At 46.0% G+C, this 21,293-nt stretch overlaps 1 protein-coding gene across 1 annotated transcript; it reads left to right on the forward strand.

Moving 5' to 3' along the window:
• Positions 1–13,004: 13,004 nt before the first annotated feature.
• Positions 13,005–20,877, forward strand: TENT5D (terminal nucleotidyltransferase 5D). The gene is made up of 2 exons (XM_056859266.1): positions 13,005–13,096; positions 19,670–20,877. Exon 2 carries the CDS (start codon positions 19,686–19,688, stop codon positions 20,862–20,864), a length of 1,179 nt encoding a protein of 392 aa, XP_056715244.1. The 5' UTR covers positions 13,005–13,096; positions 19,670–19,685; the 3' UTR covers positions 20,865–20,877.
• The last annotated feature ends 416 nt before the right edge of the window (positions 20,878–21,293 follow it).

Raw genomic sequence — 21,293 nt, forward strand, 5'->3', positions numbered from 1 at the left:
TAGTAAGCCTATACAGCGCAAGAGGTTCTTAGCCATGGCTTCACATCATGCTGTTAGATCTTGTGAGTTGGCCTGTTATATAAATCCAACCCTCATGATTCCTCCCATCTGTTACTAATTGGATGGGAGATCACCAAGTAATACCAGGGTCACTATGCAGAGGAAGGCAATGGCAAACTGGGGGGGGGGCTGTGGCTCAGAGGTAGAGCATCTGCTTGGCATGCAGAAGATCCCATGTTCAATCCCTGGCATCTCCAGTTAAATGACCTGGTAGGAGGTGATATGAAAGACCTCAATTAAGTCCCTGGAGAGCCGCTGCCAGTCACAGTAGACAATATTGACCTTGATGGACCAAGGGCCTGATTCAGTATAAGGCAGCTTCATGTGTGTTCATGTGTTCTCTGTAGGCCTCTTGCCATAAAAACCCTATTGGGACACCATAAGTTGGCTGAGACTTGATGGCACTTTACAGACACACCCATCACAGCGATTGTGTAGGAAGGACTTTCATCAGGGGTGTTAAATATAAGGCCTGTAGGCCAGATCCAGCCCCTTGAGAGCTCTAATCTAGCCTGTGAGCCATCTGCCCCCTCCTCACTCTCAATCTGGGCTGGTGAGGCATGGCCCGACCAAACGACATTTATGTCATAACTGGCCCCAGGGCCGGATTTAGGTTTGATGAGGCCCTAAGCTATTGAAGGTAATGGGGCCCTTTATATGTCCAGCTGTCCTTTGTCAACAACAAATTGTCACTGTTTTTTGTGTTGAATATATGCTATATTAATTTATGGACCCTATATATAGAAATGAGCAAACCAGTGATATTTTAGGGAGCAGGCTAGCAGGTGGGGCCCATTATTTACATCATAGGAGCCTACACAACACAAAACACTGTTGATGTATGTAGGATTTATTTTATTTGTTTTTTTTTATCTTATATATTGGAAATGTACATCCAGGGTTTTTTTCCTTTAAATTTTTTGGGGGGCCCCAAGAGAGTGGGGCCCTAAGCTATAGCTTGTTTAGCTTATACGTAAATCCGGCACTGACTGGCCCTCATAACAATTGAGTTCGACTCCCCTGCCCTACATGATTTGCCCCATTCCTGGGTGCTATCCCCTAGACATTACAGCAGCCAGGTGGACACAGGAAGCTGTCATATTAAGTCAGGCCATCAGTCTATCAAGCTCAGCGTTCTCCACTCTGGCTGGCAGCTGCTCCCCAGGGTCTCAGGGAGAGGTCTTTCACATGACCTGTTTCTTGATCCATCAAGATGAAGATGCCAGGGATTGAACCTGGGACCTTGTGCCTGCAAAAACCGTTGCTCTTGCCACAGAGCCATGGCCCCGGCCCCTTCCAGAACGATCATGGGACTAGAGCTACTGCCCTAAGAGGAGCGGTTAAAACACTTAGGGCTGTTTAGCTTGGAAAGAAGATGGTTAAGGGGAGACATGATAGAGGGACAGGGACAGGGGGAAGCTTTCCCCCTCTCTCATAATACCAGAACACAGGGTCATCTGCTGAAGATGGAGGGTGAGAGATAAACTGATAAAACTGATAAAAGGAAGTATTTCTTCACACAACGCATAGTTAAATTGTGGAATTCCCTGCCCCAGGATGTGGTGCTGGCTGCCAACTTGGAAGGCTTGAAGAGAGGAGTGGACAAGTTCATGGAGGGCTATCCGTGGCTACTAGTCAAAATGGATAATAGTCATGATGCATACCATAGGCGTAAACTATGGGAGGGGGGGCTGAGGGTCTTGAGCCCCCCTGAACTTGGCCGGTGGGGAGGAGCTGCAGTCATCTTATTTGTGGGCTTCCTAGAGGCCCCTGGTTGGCCACTGTGTGAACAGACTGCTGGACTTGATGGGCCTTGCTCTGATCCAGCATGGCCTTTCTAAGGGTCTTACGTTCCTGGAGATCCTCTGCCAGCCAGAGGAGATGACACGAACCTTGATAGATCAGGATAAGGCAGCTTCCTGTGTTCACAGTGTGGGGGCTTTCGCGTGTGGGCCGAAGCCGAGGTAAATGGCTCCCGCTCTGCTGTTTTAATGAATGAAGCGAGCCTAACGCAGCTGGAAATGGGTTTCTGGCTGAGCTGTCAGCTCCGCGCGTGGTGACTGGCAGCCACTTTGACTCAGAGGGGTTTTGTGAATAAGCCCGGCTGACTGGCAGGATGTCATTGAAGTGCTGTAGCGATTCTTTGCTTAACATGCACGCACGGCGATCAGGAAGCACCACGCCCTCACATAGGAGCTGCTGGGAATCACTTTGCAGTCTTCATTTATGCCGGAGGAGGGAAAGCCTTTGCTACATGTATCTGGGCAACGCTCCTCATTTAGCCTCCATCCATCACTGTCTCCCCTTCTTTCGGCAGCACAGCAAGAACGTCAACAGAGACATTTCCATCCATTCCGGGCATAGGAAAAGTAGTGACGGTGTGATTCTTTGGTTGTGGCATCGATCCTGTCCCCTGATACACTTCAGCCAAAGCAATATAGTTTTATTATGAGATCACAGGCTAGATTTGTTTCCGTGGGGGGGAAGGGAGCATATTTCCATTACCACTTGGTGTGAGTGTAAAGTGCCCTCAAGTAACAGTTGATTCTTGGCGACCCCTCGTGGGGTTTTCAAGGCAAGAGCCAAAGAGGTGGTTTGCCATCACCTGCCTCTGTGTAGCGACTCTGGTCTTGCCTGGTGGTCTCCCATCCAAGTACTAACCAGGACTAACCAGGACACAATCAGGCTAGCCTGGGCCACCCAGGTCAGTTCTGTTAACTAGAAAACTTAAAAAGAGCCCTACTGGAGCGGAAAGAGGAATCAAACAGTATATTATGTTTTTAACAGGAAGAGTTTTGTTTTAATAGGGATGATTGTATTATAAGTATATGATTGATTATTATTTGATTCTTTGTTGGAAGCCACCCTGACACCAACTTGTGTTGGGGAAGGGTGGGGTATAAATTGAATAAAATTAAATTAAAATTTTTTAAAAATACAAAAAGCTTTGCTGGATTGTACCAGTTCTGAATCTAATCCAGTGCCCTGTTTGCCTGTGATAAACCAGATGCTCCAGAAAGCCCACAAGCAAGACATATAGAGGCCAAAGCCTCCCTCTGTTATGTCTGGTAATTGGTATTTTAAGATACACTGCCTCTGGACATGGAGGTTCCATCGAACTATCATAACTCCTAGCATGGACCGCTGCCAGTCAGAGTAGACAATACTGACTTTGATGGACCAAAGGTCTGGTTCAGTATAAGGCAGCTTCATGTGTTCATAAGTTCATGTGTTCAATATGTCTAACCCCTTTCATTGAAGCTATGCTCTGTAGCAGGCTCCACACACTTTTGTACCATAAGTTCCCAAATTACAGTGCATTCATGAAAGGAATGCCTGTGCTGGTTTTAGGAGGCAACCCAGCGGTGTTGCCTCCTAAACCTCTACCTGGCGGCAAAAACCCGTGCAACCCTCATAGGGTTGCATGGGAGCTTTTTGCTGGCGTAACTTTGAAAAAACAAAAAGGGACGTTCCCAAGCCGAAACGGCTCGGGAGGCCGACTAATGTCGCCCCCCACCCCGGCGCCGGAACGCCCCGGGAGGCAGCGTCTGGAGGCCAGCAGCAGGCTGCGGCGGCGTCTAGGCCCAGTGCTGCCGTGGCTATGGCCAAGGACCGGCGTCCGGGCTTGCACGATGGCACTTGGGCCACTCACGCCAGCATGCACCTTCCGGGTGCCGGTGGTGTGGGCCCCTGCACTGGCAGAGGCCAGCGTTGGCCTCCTAAGGCCTTTCAGCCCAAATTTCAGGAATGGGCTGTTAGTAACGCTCGGCTAGAAAAGGTTACAGTGATCCAAAGAGTAACCTGTGACCCATCTGCATGAATGCTGCAGTTTTCTAGACCACTTTCTTTCAGTAGCTCCCTATGACAGGGTGCGACGTCACTTAGCATACAATGCTGTGAACCTTGAAAACTATGTCCTCAAAAATTATACATACCTTGGCTGGCAGCATGCCTTTCCTTGGACTGAGTACCCCATTCCCTCATATTGATGATTTGTCTGCAATCTAAAAAGAGCTTATTTTTTAGTGCTTTGGTGTCTGCATAATCGATAGCATTCTCATGGGTAGCAAGCCAATAGCTAATGGTAGCTCATGCTCAGAACTTTTGGGATTTCTGGCATTACTGGGGATGATTTTTCCAGTCTTTCAGTTCAGTTCCATATACTGCAAAAACTACAGTTCCCAGGATGAAGTCATGCTAGAGAAGACTGGGAAAAGTAATTTTCATGGGGGGGGGGGGACAGATCCTAAACCGTCATCTGTTTAAAGAGCCACCTCCCATGAGGAGTAAATCCCACCTTGTAATGTAGGAAGGGTTATTAATGGGAAAGAAGGGCAGACACCGATATGTGTGTTTACAAGCGCATTTTACAAGTCTTTTTCTCAAGGACCCATTAAACCTTTTTCGAGTTTTTCACTCGGAAAATTGGGAGCAGTTTCAGATACATGAAACAGATGTTTCTAGATGGATCAGTGGTCTGGAGCAGCATAATGCAGGATTGCCTGTGTTATGCTATAGAGAATGGATCCCCAACATGGGCCCGTGGGTGCCATGATGCCTGCTGACGCATTTCTTGGAGCCCACCAAGTGTTTTTGAAAGTGGGCGCGGACAGGTGGGGCTCTTGCCCTTCAGGGCTTCTGACTAGCTCCTGAAGATCTGATTGGCTGTGCAGATTTTTAAAACAGTGCTTCAGAGGCAGTTGACACCAGAGTGTCGGCTTCATTCTCTCTGACATCTCTTTCCCAGTGCATTAAAAAAAAATTACCCCTCTTTTCCGCTGCACTTGGGCATTCTCTGTATGTGGTTGGTTCTGCCTCCTGTGGCAGCCACTTTGTGGTTGCATCCACCACCCCGGTATCAGAATTCCAAAGGTGCCCACAGGCCCCAAAAGGTTGACCCCTGCTATAGAAGTTGGGGTTCAGTGGCAGAGTATTTCGCTGAAGTGTTTAGATTCTCAGGTGGCAAATGTTGGAAAAGGCCTTTCTCGAGGGGAAGCAAGTGGGATTGTCTTTGGCGCCACCCAGCTCCCTGCCTTGTAGGGTTGGTCACACTGCTTTGGCCGAGCCTGTCTTTTAGATAGATAGATAGATAGATAGATAGATAGATAGATAGATAGATAGATAGATAGATAGATAGATAGATAGAATTGATAGAATTGATAAAGTGAATAATACAGATAAAACTGAGATTACTACTACGCATGAAGATACCAGGCAAACTCAAACTGAGGGTATGATTTAAGAGAATAAAATAAGCATGACTATACATATTTAAAAAAATTAAATCTTGATATTTCAAAGAGTACAAATTAAAAAATAGCTCAACTAATGGTCAAGTGTGTCATATATGAAACAATAAATGAAATATATAAACTAGTTTTACTATATCTGTAATTTCTATAATTATTTCTATTCATCTCTGCATATCATTAATTTTTATATTATTAATTAATTAATTTTATATCATTCTCGCTTGGGCATCTGTAGATGCTCTTGCACCGGTGGTGACCATATCCTAGCACCGCTGTACTGCTTGTTCTTTTGGCAGGGTCAAGGGTTGCTGTTCCAGTGGGGAAGCTCCTTTCCGGAGCTCTCTTGCCCTAGGTTCTATTTTCATCCCAGTCTTCAGGCAAAAATCATTCCCCAAAGCGATTCCCAGCACTTAGAATTTGATGCATGTTAGCGGCGGTGGCAAAGAAGGAGGAGGAAGAGGAGGAGTTGGTTTTTATATGCTGACTTTCTCTACCACTTAAGGAAGAATCAAACCAGCTTACAATCACCTTCCCTTCCCCTCCCCTCCCCACAACAGACACCCTGTGAGGTTGGTGGGGAGGCGAGAGCTGTGACTAGCCCAAGGCCACCCAGCTGGCTTCAAGTGTAGGAGTGGGGAAACAAATCCAGTTCACCAGATAAGCCTCCACCGTTCCTGTGGAGGAGTGGGGAATCAAACCCGGTTCTTCAGATCAGAGTCCACCGCTCCAAACCACCGCTCTTAACCAGTACATCACGATAGGAAGGAATGAGAAAATGTTCACATTTCTGTTTTTATATTTATCTCCAGTTTTGTCAGTGGTATCCATTCTCCACTTTCTGCTGTTAGCATCATAGTCTTGTTTGCATTGTATTCGCATGCTGTGGGATTATAAGTATTTTACTAAACAAAGAACATTTTCCAAAAGAGGAGCTAAGTTAGAGTGGGATAGAATGTTCTCTCTTGGCATTGTCTTTGCTGCTCAACAGGTGGAACTCCTCTACTATTATGGGGTGGATAGCCTCCCACCTGAACATTTCTTGGCTTGGTTGTATAGAGCTAGGAAAGCGTCCATCTAATGCATTACCAAACAGCATGTTCAGAAGCTCATAAAGATCATTTCAACCCTCTAATAGGAGCACGGAAGCAGCCAGTCCTTTTGTGCCATGTGCTATTATGTGGAATGATATTATCATTATTATTATTGCAATGTCTTTGGTGGCTTGGGGCCAGCCTTCCTGCCTGGCCAGTTGCTTCTCTTTTATGTCTGGTCATTGCATTGAAAGGACTGTCCTGCCCGACACCCTTTCATTGGCTTCTGGTGAAAAGAATTAAAAGCTTTCGCGCGTTCTGGCCACCGTCCCTGCCACTGATCACTTTGTTATTGTCCTGTCAGGTTTCCCTGCTATTTTCTTTTATTTACGTTGTGGCACGGAAAAGCAGTTCCGTTCCTTTCAGGCTAAAGTAGGGTTTGCCTACATTGTTAAGAAAATGAGATTTCTGGACAGCTCGTATCCTAATGAAAACAAGCACTTAATGGTCCTAAATTGGCACCTTTGTGACGGCTGAAAATTGCAGTCTGGCTTTGAAAAACTGCATGTTTAGTCCTTCTCTCAGCTTAGCATTCTCTCTCATAATTGTATTCCATTTTCTTTCAAGGAGCTCTGGATGGTTTACATGGCTCTTCCCCCTCTTTTCCCTCTTCCCTCTTCACAACAACCTAGTGAAGTAGGTTAATCTGAGGGACAGTGACTGACTCCAGGTCACCCAAAAAGCATCATGGCAGAGTGGAGATTTGACCTAAGCTGGAAAACATTGAACAGAAAAGATGTAAGCACTAATCAGATCTGCTCTTTGAAGAAAATATAATCGAAACAATTTAAATATTCTTTAATAAATGAATTGTGAGAGCCAGCGTGGGGTAGTGGTTAAGGTGTTGGAATAGGATCTGGGAAACCCAGGTTTGCTATGGAAACTTGCTGGGTGACCTTGGGCCGGTCACACTCTCAGCCTTGGCCCTGGGCAAGAATTTGGATGGGAGACCTCCAGGGGCGTGACACGGAGGCAGGCAATGGCAAACTACCTTTGAATGTCCCTTGCTTTGAAAACCCTATGGGCTCATCAAACGTCAGCTGTGACTTGACGGCAAAAAAAAGAAAAAAGAATTAAATATCTACAATCTGTGGAACATTCCTGTTATAAACCATAAAAGACCAAACATGTTCAACTACTGCCTTCATCATTGGTCCCTTTACAGATTTTATAAATACAGGTGTTCTTTTGTAAATGATATGCAAAAAGACCCCATAAATACAATGCATAAAGCGTTAACATATCAAAAGTGCAGCTATCTTATTGAACCACGTCTGTCCATTCATAAATAAATAAATAAATAAATATGGAAGTGCCACCTGTGATATGAAGACCATTCATACACGCAACTTCTTACCTGATACTGCTGTCATCAATGTATTAACATACATGTCTAAGCCAAGCCCTGATCACAGGCACCTATGAAACTCCAAGTCCAACTAGATTTGACATAGGAGATCCTTGATTACTTCTACATTTAAGAAGCTTTGAAAATTGGGGAAGGGTTTCTAGAGTAAGGGGCTTTTAGCCCCTTCCTCACACACGTTTCCACAGCAATTTAAGAGGCCTCTCCAAATGTAAAATTAGTTCTGTAAAGAGGGAGAGGGAGGAAACCCCAAGGGCAAACTACAACTTTGTTGAGGGCACAATTTAAATTAGTTTGTTTGAAAACTGTGAGATCCTAATCATGGATCTCTCAAGGCATATTTAGCGTGACAAGCACATGCTAAAAAGGAATGTATTGAGCTATATATCTAATAGCATTGTGCGATTCCTTTTGGAGGATAAAAAAATCCACACAAGGGGGCTACCCAGTGCTAGGATAAAGGTTTCTGCAAGCCTATAAAACCCCCCTCATATATGCAAAAAATCCTAATTGTTTTAAACAACTGGGGGGGGGGGGGTATAAAAAAACTAAAATGATGTCAAGGAGCCATTGAATTCCTTGCCATCTAAGATCTTGCAGGAACACCTTGCGAGAGTTTGTTCATTATTTTGGGTTGCCTAGACAATCCCCCAACCTGACCTTGATGGCCCAGGCTAGCCTGATCTCATCAGATCTCAGAAGCTAAGCAGGGTCAGCCCTGGTTAGTATTTGGATGGGAGACCGCCAAGGAATACCAGGGTCGCTACACAGAGGAAGGCAATGGAAATCACTTCTGTTAGTCTCTTGCCTTGAAAACCCCATAAGGGGTTGCCATGAGTCGGCTGTGAGTTGACAGCACTTTACACACACACACACACACACACGCTCACAGACCACCCCCTAATGTCAAAGCTTCACATTATGCTTTGTGGGGAGGGACCTGTAGAAGATTTTAGTGCCCTATGCCAAGCTTTGGATGGCCAGTGGATCAAAGTTGGCAATTCTTCCTATATCAAAAGCAGGCAAGGAAAGGAAAGTGAAAATGGCCCTGGAGAAAACCAGGCTGGGTGGCCCATGCTGTGCTAAGCAGGGGCTTGCCTCTCTTTGTTCCTGGCTGCCAATAGCCCAGCAGGGCAGTGGCCACTGGGAACCTTTCCTGTAAGTAAAATGGCCAGTCCATCCCTATTGAAAGATCCTTCCAAAACATCATGCTTGCTTTCCATCTCAACATGAGAATGGCCGCTCTCTCCTTTGCTGCCCTTTTTTTCTCAGTTTTCCTTCTGCTAAAATAGAGTTGCCGGGTCCCTCCTTGTCACAGGCGGGAGGTTTTTGGGGCAGAGCCTGAGGAGGGCAGGGTTTGGGGAGGGGAGGGACTTCGATGCCATGGAGTCCAATTGCCAAAGCAGCCATTTTCTTCAGGGGAACTGATCTCCGTTGGCTGGAGATCAGTTGTAATAGTGGGAGATCTCCAGCTAGTACCTGGAGGTTGGCAATCCTACGCTAAAAAGAGTTGTGTTTGAGGTGATCTGAAAGTTACTTTTGAGTCATTAGCTTTTTCAAAGGAATCTCCCTAGCAGTGTGGGAGACTGGATTTGGAAGCCGTTTAAAAGACACACACATACTTGACGGGCCAAAAACAGTTCATTTGGTCTTGGTTGTTCTGCTGCCGCCAAGAGAAGGGGCCAGATCCCCAAGTATCCTCTTCCTTCACAACATCCCATCAAAAAGTTGCTGAAGTAAACATCTTTGGCATGTTTCTGGGTTTGGGAGAAGAGGCCATAGGCTCCTGAGATGGATGCCTAGGGTTGCCATCTCCATCTTGGTAAATACCTAGAGATTTGGGGCAGAGCCTCGGGGGGTGGCATTTGGGGAAGAAGGAGCTCAGCAGGGGTGTAATGAAATAGAACCCCCCCCCAGGACTGTCCTTGACTCCTGTGGAACTGATCTCTTGTAGTTTGGAGATAAGGTGTAATTCTGGGAGGTCTCCAGGCCCCACCAAGAGGTGGCAACCCCATGGATGCCCCAAGCAAACTTGTTGGGTGGGAGACATCCCAAAACTTATATTTAATATAAGGTTGTTGCTGAGGAACAAGGAAACATGAGGAAAGGGCACTTCTTGCACAGGGACAGACACCCCGCTACTTTTGATTGCTGTAGCCTCTGCATTGTGACAGCCATGTCCTACCTCATTAAGGCTTCCAATCTTACGGTGGGACCTAATCTCCCAAAAGGGAGACTGCAGCCAAGAAATCAGAAGGTGATTGAGGTTGGAAAGGGCAGCCATGAAAGAGCTAGAAAAGATTCTGAAGTGTAAGGATGTGTCATTGGCCACCAAGATCAGGTTAATTCATGCCATCGTATTCCCTATTACTATGTATGGGTGTGAAAGCTGCACAATGAAGACAGCTGATAGGAAGAAAGTGGATTCTTTTGAAATGTGGTGCTGGAGGAGAGTGTTATGGATACCCTGGACTGCCAAAAAAAAAAAAAAAATCAGTGGGTTCCAGATCAAATCAAGCCTGAACTGACCCTAGAAGCTAAAATGACTAAACTGAGGCTATCGTATTTTGGTCACATTATGAGAAGACAAGAGTCACTGGGAAAGGCAGTCATGCTAGGAAAGGTTGAGGGAAGCAGGAAAAGAGGGAGACCCAACAAGAGATGGATTGACTCAATAAAGGAAGCCACAGCCCTCAATTTGCAAAATCTGAGCAAGGCTGTTAAGGAGAGGACATTTTGGAGGACATTGATTCATAGGGTTGCCATGAGTCAGAAGCGACTTGATGGCAATTAACACACACACACAATCTCGCAGAATTGCAACTCATCTCCAGGTTACAGAGATCAATTCCCCTGGAGAAAATTGCTGCTTTGGAAGGTGGACTCTGGCGTTACACCCCACTGAGGTCCTCTCCCCAAACCCCGCCCTCCCCAGGCTCCACCCCCAAAATCTCCAGGTATTTTTCAACCTGACATTGGCAATCTTTCCTTATACAGTCTGACCGTTGGTCCATCTAGCTCAGAGTTGTGCTCCCTGACTAGCAGTAGTCCTCCAATGTCTTTCCTAATGCCTGTTACCTGGTCTCCTTTAACGGCAGATGCTGGCCCAGGGCTGCGAGACCTTCTGCGAGACCTTCTGCAGGAAAAACAGATGCTCAGGCATTGAGCAAAATCCTCTGGTCACCTTGCAGTGACATCCTAAGTAGAGTCTCACCCTTCTCAGCCCATTGACATTAATGATCTTAGAAAGGTATGACTCTAAGAACATAAGGACATAAGAAAAGCCATGCTGGATCAGTCCAAGGCTCATCAAGTCCAGCAGTCTGTTCACACAGTGGCCAACCAGGTGCCACAAACTGCAGCAGCATTACACTGCCTATGTTCCAAAGTATCTAACAGAATAGGCATGCTCCTCTGATCCTGGAGAGAATAGGTATGCATCATGACTAGTATCCATTTTTACTAGTAGCCATGAATACCTCTCTCCTCCATGAAAATGTCTACTCTCCTCTTAAATCCTTCCAAGTTGTCAGCCATCACCACATCCTGGGGAATGGAGTTCCACAATTTAACTATGCATTACTTCCTTTTATCTGTTTTGAATCTCCCACCCTCCAGCTTCAGCAGATGACCCCGCGTTCTAGTATTACAAGCAAGAAAGAAAAGCTTCTCCCTGTCCACTCTCTCCATACCATGCTTAATTTTATAGACCTCTATCATGTCTCCCCTTAACCACCTTCTTTCTTTCTACTTAGGATGGTGCTATTTAGCCAGGCTGAGATCTTGTTCATCGGAAACGTATGGGAGCAAATCCAGGACTTTCTCTAAGGCCTTTTATGCATGGCTGTTTCCCTCACCATCACCCCACCAATGACTTTGTTTATGCATACTGTTTCCAACCATCAGAGGTCACCTCACTCTCCTCCTGGTTTCCCCGCATTTTGCCCACATTTTTAAATTTGAGATAAAACAGGTCCCTGAAAATGCAGGCAAAACGCAGTGAAATGCAGGGGGAGAGTGATGCGACCTCTGATGGTCGGAAATGGCATGCATAATCCAAACAAAGACCTGAAGTTGTTGGAGGGGTAATGGAAAGTGAAACGGCCATGCATAAAAGACCTAAGTGCTTGGCTTTTGTTTTGTTGGCCCAGGATAGGTTAGAAAGCCAGCGTGGTATAGTGGTTAAGAGTGGTGGTTTGGAGTGGCAGACTCTAATCTGGAGAACCGGGTTTGATTCCCCACTCCTCCACATGAGCGGTGGAGGCTAATCTGAAGAACCAGGTTGGTTTCCCCACTCCTACACATGAAGCCAGCTGGGTGACCTTGGGCTAGTCACAGCTCTCAGCCCCACCTACCTCACAGGGTGTCTGTTGTGGGGAGGGGAAGGGAAGGTGATTGTAAGCCAGTTTGATGAAAACCACCACCACCTCTTCTTCTTCTTCTTCTTCTTCTTCTTCTTCTTCTTCTTCTTCTTCTTCTTCTTCTTCTTCTTCTTCTTCTTCTTCTTCTAAGTTATACCCCTCCTCCACCTCGATGCCAAGAATGGCAAAAAATGAACATGCTGGAAAGGTATCTCATTATGCTGGGATTGAGTGCTCTGATTCACACCAAACACAGTTGTAGTTTCATCATATCTGCACAGGTCCATTGATTCCATTATTAGTAGACTGCCCCAGATCTCTGGGAAAACAACATCTAGCGCTCCTCTATTGGACACAATAGTTAACGTATCTGCTAGCATGGCCAGATTTGCTTGGTTAGCAATGAAAATAAGGCAAAGATTGCTTAAGGCTATACAGCAGCCAAGCAAATTGGGAATTTATATTCTGCATACTGTATTTATCCTTATACCTAATGTATGTGCTTTCTGATAGACTGATTTTACCAAGCTTTTGCTATTATTAAGCATTTCAATTTTAATAATATATTGCGTTTGTTCTACTTGATATTAATTAGCTATGTACCTCTGCATTTTCCCCTCATTTTAAGTATCTAAATTTTAATTGTATTTTGTACTTGTTTTACTTTATATTATTAAGTTGTAGTTTCAAAATCACACGTCTTGCCTTTCTGCTTAGTCTTTAAAGGACATTGTCATGACTGCAGGGTTAGCAAACACGAATGCATGATTTAAAGCAGGTGACTACCCTAGAATTCAATTTTGAAAAAAAATACCTTCTTCCTGTTTGTTCGCAGCCCACAGCATTTCCCCAGGTGGTTCATGTTTTCATCGGTGACAAGATGACGATTCACATTTTTGCCAAAGGATCCAGTGAGTCATCGTGTTAAAGCTTCCGAAGTGGATGCGTGGCAAGATTCCGACCAAAGTAAGTTTGTTTCTGTTCACATATTCGAGGAAGTTCTGCTTGAGGAGTCAAGGAGCCTGTGGTAGGGAACACAAAGTGCATTGGAGGAGACATTTCCATGGCCCAGTTTAGGTTGGATAAGAGTGTGCAAGGTTTTGAGCTCCACAAAACTCTTTGTCAGAATGGAAAGAGAGAAATAGACAGTTAAAACCCTTGCCTAACCTATCCCAGGACAACAAAACTTGCCTCCTATGTGTTCCTATCATCTAAGGCTGACTGGTACCCTTTATTTATTGCAAGATTTTTACCCCACGTTTCAATCAAAGAAGCTTATAAAACCCATTACAACTATACAGCAACCCTGTTTTGTAGGCAAAAAACCTAGTGTCTTTGGACCAGCACTGAAGGACAATCTCAAAGAGACATTCCCTTTGGGATAACCCCTTCATGGATGAGCTGTTTAGGGCACTAAGAACTTAAAGGCAAACAACATTTTTTGCAGCACAAGCTTTCATAAGTCAGAGGCTCAGAGTTCACTTCATTAGATATATAAAAGTGTACACCCACAGCAAATATATGTAATAATTTTTTATCCTTTTAAATGTTGTGTAGAAATGTCACAAACTGTACCTCTAGCCTTTTTTGGCCTTATAAACTTCCCTTAACCATTTCTCTTTGTACCTGTGTACTTATCTACTGAGCTTCATTTCATGTATCTGATGAAGAGGACTCTATCCCACAAATATGATGCTTCAAGGAATCTGTTAGTCTTTAAAGAGCCACACTGGCGTTTCCTTTGTCTTTGCTGCAACAGACAAAAACAGCTAGCCCCCTGGAATTTGCAACCAAGAAAAACTCAGAAAATGTAAAGACTGATTCTGTTGAGCACTTAGGGTATGTTTATTCCAGTTCTAGTTCCAGTGCAAAAAGAGAGCCTGAATGCAAATAAGCATTTAGGTGTAACTTGCTTATAACTTTCGGTGTTTCTTCAAAGTGGCCGTTAATGGGTATGTTAACAGGTATTTTTACATTTGCATCCTTTTGCTGCTTTTCTTTCCCCTTTCCTCTTGGTTTGCTTTGGCCATCTTTATGTCCTGGAATGGGAGGGAAGACTGCATGGTATAACCCATTCTTGTCAGATCTTGGAAACTAAGCAGGGTCGGTACTTGGAAGGGAGACCACCAAGAAAGACTCTGCAGAGGAAAGGAATGGCAAACCACCTCTGCTTCTCACCTGCCTTGAAAGCCCCTTGCTGGGGTTGCAATGATTCGGGTGCAACTTGACTGCACTTTACATACATACATGTCTTGAATTCCCCATGCTGCTGGTCTCACAGTTCCTCGAAAGTGTGTGGCGATTGCCTGTTGACTCAGGCGTACACATGAACACATGAAGCAGCCTTATACTGAATCAGACCCTTGGTCCATCTAAGTCAGTATTGTCTACTCAAACTGGCAGCTGCTCTCCAGGGTCTCAGGCTGAGGTCTTTCACATCACCTACTTGCCTAGTCCCTTTAACTGGAGATGCTGGGGATTGAACCTGGGACCTTCTGCATGCCAAGCAGATGCTCTACCACTGAGCCTCAGTGCAACCAATGAGATTTAATGTCACGGCAAATCTGTTAGTTCTTTATTTGCTTTTTATCCCATCCTCGTCTTCTAAGGAGCTACGGCCCTGTTAAGCTCAGGTGGGACACCTAGGGAAGTTAACATAGGATTGCATTGCTGAAAAGTGCTTCAAGTGAAGGACATCCCTCATTAGAGTTCTGCGAATGGAGGCCTCCAATGTTATTTTTCTTTGTGTCGGGGGTGGGGAGAGAAAAGAAGGCAGAAGGGGCTGGGAGAAAGGTGAGGGGGGTGACCCAGAAGACATGAACAATGACGGTTTCTTTTTACAGGAATAATACTTGTTTCTTCCTGGAAAGAGCTCAACCGCTGCACCACCATGCCGGCTCTCAGGGCAGTTGCCCTCTTGGCCCTTTTGGGAGCACCCCGGCAGCTACTCACAAAGCTCCACCAGCGCTGGAGCTGTCCTTGGTGCTACAGTTAACGGCACTCTCAGCTGTCTTTCGCTTTCAACCTGCCATTCATCGCCTCCGCTGCTTAGTCTTCGGAGGCGCAGCCTGGTAGTTATGGGTGCCTTGCCACCCAGTTGGCATAGGCTACAGCCCTGGCTGAGATTGCTCTGTCTTCGGTTTGGGCTTACAACTTCACAGATGGGGGAAAATCGATTTTCTATGTTTGCCGACGCAGCGCTCACTGTTCTCTTCCCATCGGAGCAGGCAAGCGGCATATGGCTTCCAGTTACCATGTGTTTTGTGAGGGAAACAGCCTGGATAGCTTGCGGCAGCCACCCGTGCGTTATCTGGTGATAGCAGAGCAAGCAAACAACCTCCGCCTGTATGTTGACATTAACTTAACGGAACCAGACTTGAAAGCCTGTGATCAAAAGGGATAGGGTCCTCTTCCTCTTCCTGAATAATTTCAAGCAGCTCTCATTTTCCTCCACCATGTGAGTGCTACATGTACAGTCAAGGGACTATGTGCAAGATTCACCATGGTCATTTATGCATGGGAGTTTTGCCTGAGGTTCGTTGCTGGCTGGACCCACTCCCTGTTGGGAATCTCTGCACCAGCAGTCTCCAAAACTCAAACCAAGTCCCACCCCTTTACATGCTGCTTTGTAATTGGCTTACTTTGCAGTGCTCATGGTGAGAGAAAATCCCCCCCCCCACAAACCCAATTGCCACATAAAAAAGAATTTTAAGAACAAAAAATTACGGAGCAATGTGAAGGGGGGGGGAGAGAAATCCAAGCCTCAGTTTTCAAAAGCCTTTCTTTTACTCAGAAAGAGCTCCCAGGAAGCAGGAAGCATTTGAATCCCTGCCTCTTTACACGCTGCTTTGTGAATGGCTGTGAGAGAAGCTAAGCTTCTGGGTCCGGTACTTTGCCTTATGCACGCGGATTTCAGCTGGGCTGAGCTCAGGGCAGAGGGAAGAGTCAGGTTAAGAAGAGGAATGGGAAGACCCGGACATTGCAAGGGCTGGCAGCGAGGTCATTTCTAATGGACGGAGCACTCGTGCAGAACTCCAAGGAACAACTGAGTCAGGCAGGGGGCGAATGTGAGCCCAAGTACCCATGCATAAATGACCCATGCGGCACAGCAGGCAAACTTTCAGGTACCTGTGCCCATATTCCCAATGTTTATATTAACTAGATGCTGTTTTGGCCTAGATGGGCCAGGCTAGCCCGGTCTCGTCTGACCTTGGAAGCTAAGCAAGGTCCTAAAACGAATCTGTGTGCCGGTTTGTTCTGCCCCCTCAGCTCTGCCTGGTTTGTTCTGCCCCCTCACCTCTGGAATTAGATCTGCCAACACTCAAAGCTGGGTTGTTTTTTCCAGCTATGGCACCAGCCTTTTGGAATGGCTTCCCCAAGGGGGTCAGAAGAGCCCCCATGCTGACGGAGTTCGAACAGCTCTGAGAGGAAATACTCAGGGGCTGATTTCCCCCACCCCTTTAATTGATGCTCTCTACATTTTGTGCTTCCAGCAGCATATTCTGTTCACATCCGGCCATGTGCAGGGTGGGGGAGCCTTTTTCTTTTGGGTAAGTTATAAAGCATAGAGCCCACTGGCCCAGAGTGGGAAGCTGCAGTACTGCAGTCAAAAGCTCTGCTCACACCCTGAGTTCGATCCCGACGGAAGTCAGTTTCAGGTATCCGGCTTGAGGTAGACTGAGCCTTCCATCCTTCCCAGGTCGGCAAAATTAGTACCCAGCTTGCTGGGGGTACAGTGTAGATGACTGGAGAAGGCACTGGCAAACCACCCCGTAAACATAGTCTGCCTAATAAACCTCATAATGTGACGTCACCCCACGGGTCAGTAATGACCTGGTGCTTGCACAGGGGACTACCTTTAAGTTATAAAGCCACATTTTGTTGGCATCCTTGAAGACACAGGACCCATTCCCTTGCCTGGGCAGATGGCTGGCTTGGCTTGGAAGTTCTTGTCTTCCACACAGGGGTCGGTCATTTTTCTACTCGCTATAATGCTCTTTTGTGCAGAACAGAGTTCCAAGGGAACTTCATTTCAGTCAGCACAAAATCACTATTTGCCAAAGCCAGACACTTTAGCCCATCAGGTGCTACCACATCATCTGACTCATGAGACTGTCCAGCGATTGCATCTCTCTATCGGATGCTTCACGTCTCGCTCCCTTCCATCTGGTTTCCATGGCAGCTGCATCCTTTTCCGGGGGAGGGGGGTGAGATCTGCTCTCTTCCTGATCTCCCTTTTCTGCCAGGCAGAAGCCAATATAAAGCATCACTTGATTTCAGAAGCGAAACTCGAACTCAGTGCACGTGTGTCAAAGCAGGAGGGGGCTGGGGAAGGGCTTTGGTTTGGAACAGCAAGAAAATCATTTTGATGATGCCAGAATCGCACAGCAAACACTTTCCCCATATGTGTCCCATTGCCCTCTTTCTTTGGACACTGCTGAAGTGGTTTTCTCCTTACCTCAGCAGCCTTTGACGCAAACAATGCTGTCTTCTTTGAATCAGACCATTGGGCCTTCTAGGCTGGTATTGTCTACTCAGACTGGCAGCGGCTCTCCAGGGTCTTGGGTCTTTCACATCACCTACTGCAAGATCCTTCAACTGGAGATGCCAGGGATTGAACCTGAGACCTTCTGCATGCCAAGCAGATGCTTTACCACTGAGCCACGGTCCCTCCTCAAAGAACACACACACACACGAGTCTGACTTATACTGAATCAGACCATCAATTCATCAAGGCCAGTATTGTGCACTCAGCCTGGCAGCAGCTCTCCAGGATCTTAGGCAGAGGTCCGTCACATCACCTCTACCACCTGATGCTTTTAGCTGGAGATGCCGGGGGTTGAAACTGGGGCCTTCTGCATGCCTAGCAGAAGCTCTACCACTGAGCCACAGCCCCCTCCCCATATTTCATTCCTCTGAAATAGATAGGGTTGATTCAGAGGGAGGGGGGATACTGCAAACCTTCAGGGCCTGGAGATCTTCCAGAATTACAACAGATCTCGAGACTAAAGAGGACAGTTCCCATGGAGGAAATGGCTGCTTTGGAAGGGGGAGCCTATGGCATTATCCTCCACTAAGGTTTGTTCCCTCCCCAAACCTCACCCTCCCCAGGACTCAAATCTTTTTTAAAAATTCCAATCTGGAGTTGATAACTCTAGCTGAGGCTGCATGCCTCTTTGCAGAGGCATGAGCTCCAGAAAAGTTTCATCCTTTTGCGAAGCAATGGAGAGGCAACCGTACAAGCAATGTGAATGACTCTTTTCTGAACTTTTGGCAATCAATAATGCAAATCCCCGATTAAGAAAAGAAAAGAAACAAACAAACTCCCCAGAAGCACAGAAAAGGAAAGGCAGCAGATCAAAACAAACCAGAGGGTAATCCACACAGCATCCAAACCAACAACGAAAATAATATATCTCCCAAACTACTCTTCCCAGCAAACAAATGTTGCCCCCCATTACAATAACCCATGGGGAAAAGACAGCAGGAAGTAGTAGCACTAACATCAATAATAATATTAATAATACTAAAAAATTAATAGTGGAAAGAGTCAAATCAGTCTGTCGAGAGAAAGAGTTCAGCTTATTCCAGGCAGGGTATATCCAGCCAAGCAAAGCATCTCTCCCCGGACATGAGGAGCATCTCAACACTCATGTGGTGTAAAATGGCTAGTATAAACTACAGCTGTCATTTAACATTTCCCCCCCCCTCTACAAAAGGCTGCGTGATTGGCCATGGCAACTCTCCTGAATAGTCCCAGAGCTATGATTGGCTAGGAGAAATGCTGATTCCCGGGGAACAGGAAGCGACAGGCAAGCGCCATTAAATTCCCGACAATTGATTCACAATGTTAACAGATCCAGGAGTAGTTCTGGAAAGCCTTTGGCTGCCTCGGATATAGCCTACCCGATCCAATGACGAGAAAGTTGGATTACTTTTAGGGTCAGCAATATCTGACAGAACACCCGTTTTATGGAGATTGACCCTTCCAAACCCACAGCTTCTCAGAGCATATGTTAAAAGCCACAGGGCAAGTGTCGAAACAACAGCATTAAAAAAAATGGAGGAATGGGGTATAATGCTGTGAACCACTCTGGATCCCTACTGGGGTAAAAATATCTAAATAAGCAAATGTTCATGTCTAGCCATCGGCATCTGAGTCAGCAAAATATTTACCCTAAGCAGCCAATACAGAAAACTGCTGTAATGTAGAGATTGAGCTATGAACCAGGTGGCCTTAGACAAAACCACACTCTCTTGTCCTCAGCCCTCCCTCTGGCTTGCCTTACAAGGTTGTTGTAAGCATTGCAATAATAATGTATATGACATGCACTGAGCACTCAGAAGCACTACATAAATGCCTGGTGTTGTTAGTAAGAACCAAAGTTGTATTTTATTAATGGCCCAAGAGAGCAAAGTGAACTTTCTTCCTTAATCCAAATATGGCAGTTAATAATATCAGGAGCATTTATCATACAACCCAGGAGTATTTTAGTGTTTTTGAGAACTTTTTGACTTTTCCCTGTTTCTCTTTTTTAGTTTACCACCTGATTTCATGATGACTGAGGATTTAGATCACAGATTCAGTTGTCTCACCTGGGAACAGATTAAAATATTGGATCAAGTGCTAACAGAGGCAATACCCATTCATGGAAGAGGGAATTTCCCAACATTGGAGGTAAAGCCGAAGGACATCATTCACGTTGTCAAGGAGCAGCTGACCAAGAAGCAAATTGTCATCCGAGACATCCGCCTGAACGGCTCCACAGCGAGTCACATCCTTGCCAAGCAAAATGGCACCAGCTACAAAGATCTGGACATCATTTTTGGGGTGGAACTTCCCAGCGAGCAAGAGTTTCAGGTTGTTAAGGAGGCTGTCCTGAATTGCCTCTTGGACTTCTTGCCAAAATGCGTCAACAAGGAAAAGATCACGGCTCAGACTATGAAGGATGCCTACGTGCAGAAGATGGTCAAAGTGTCCACTGATCATGATCGCTGGAGTCTCATCTCCTTGTCCAACAACAGCGGCAAGAATGTCGAACTCAAGTTTGTGAACTCCCTCAGGCGGCAATTTGAGTTCAGTGTCGATTCCTTTCAGATTATCCTGGACTCTGTGTTGAATGTTTATAGTGGCGTGGACAGCAAGCTGTCGGAAGACTCTCACCTGTCTGTTATTGCCGAGAGCATGTACGGAGACTTCAAGGAGGCCATGGACCACCTGAAATACAAACTGATCGCTACTAGGAACCCTGAAGAAATCCGTGGAGGAGGCCTTTTGAAATATAGCAACCTTCTGGTGCGGGATTTTAAGCCGGCGGACGAGAAGGAGATTAAATCGTTGGAGCGGTATATGTGCTCGCGGTTCTTCATTGATTTCCCTGATGTGGCAGAGCAACAGAGGAAGATCGAGTCCTACTTGCGCAACCATTTCATCGGGGAAGAGAAAAGCAAATACGACTACCTGATGACCCTACGCGGGGTGGTGAATGAGAGCACAGTTTGCCTCATGGGGCACGAGCGCAGGCAGACGCTCAACATGATCACCATTCTGGCACTAAAAGTGCTCGGAGAGCAGAACATCATTCCCAATGCGGCGAACGTGACATGCTACTATCAGCCTGCTCCATACATCAGCGACAGGAATTTCAGCAATTATTATATTGCCCATGGACAACCCCCTTTTCTCTACCAGCCCTTTTCCTTTCAGATACACATGCAGAGTGGTATGGTGTAGGAAACCACTCCGCCGACTTGCCTTACATCAGTGCCCACCCTTTCCTCACCTCTTCGGCCCCACATCACTTCGAAATAAAGCCTTCGTTAAAGCAAATTTCCCCAACACTTTTGATTTTCAGGACATTCCTGGGGGTTTTGGGGGGTAGGTTTTTTTGGTGTGCTTGTCTGTGTGGCATGGCCAACGATCAATGGTCAGCCAAGCACTTGGAAACGTCTGTTCAGCTGCTCATGAAATCTTCTGTTATATATTGTATTAGTTATGTGTTGGCTGTTGAGTTTCCAGCCTAGAGTCCTAAAGCTATTAGTGCGCATCATTATGTGTCTCTCTCTGTAGTAGTAATCTAGTCATGGCCTAGCCGATCAGCAGTATGTCATCTACTCATGGCCTAGCCAATCAGCAGTGGAAGTGCCACATAGCCTGTCAGGT

Source organism: Euleptes europaea, chromosome 13 (assembly GCF_029931775.1).
Source record: "Euleptes europaea isolate rEulEur1 chromosome 13, rEulEur1.hap1, whole genome shotgun sequence".
Classification (NCBI taxonomy): Eukaryota; Metazoa; Chordata; class Lepidosauria; order Squamata; family Sphaerodactylidae; genus Euleptes; species Euleptes europaea.

Excerpts from the sequence above, each read along its gene's own strand:
- TENT5D (XM_056859266.1), top strand. The coding sequence starts at position 19,686 with ATGATGACTGAGGATTTAGATCACAGATTCAGTTGTCTCACCTGGGAA.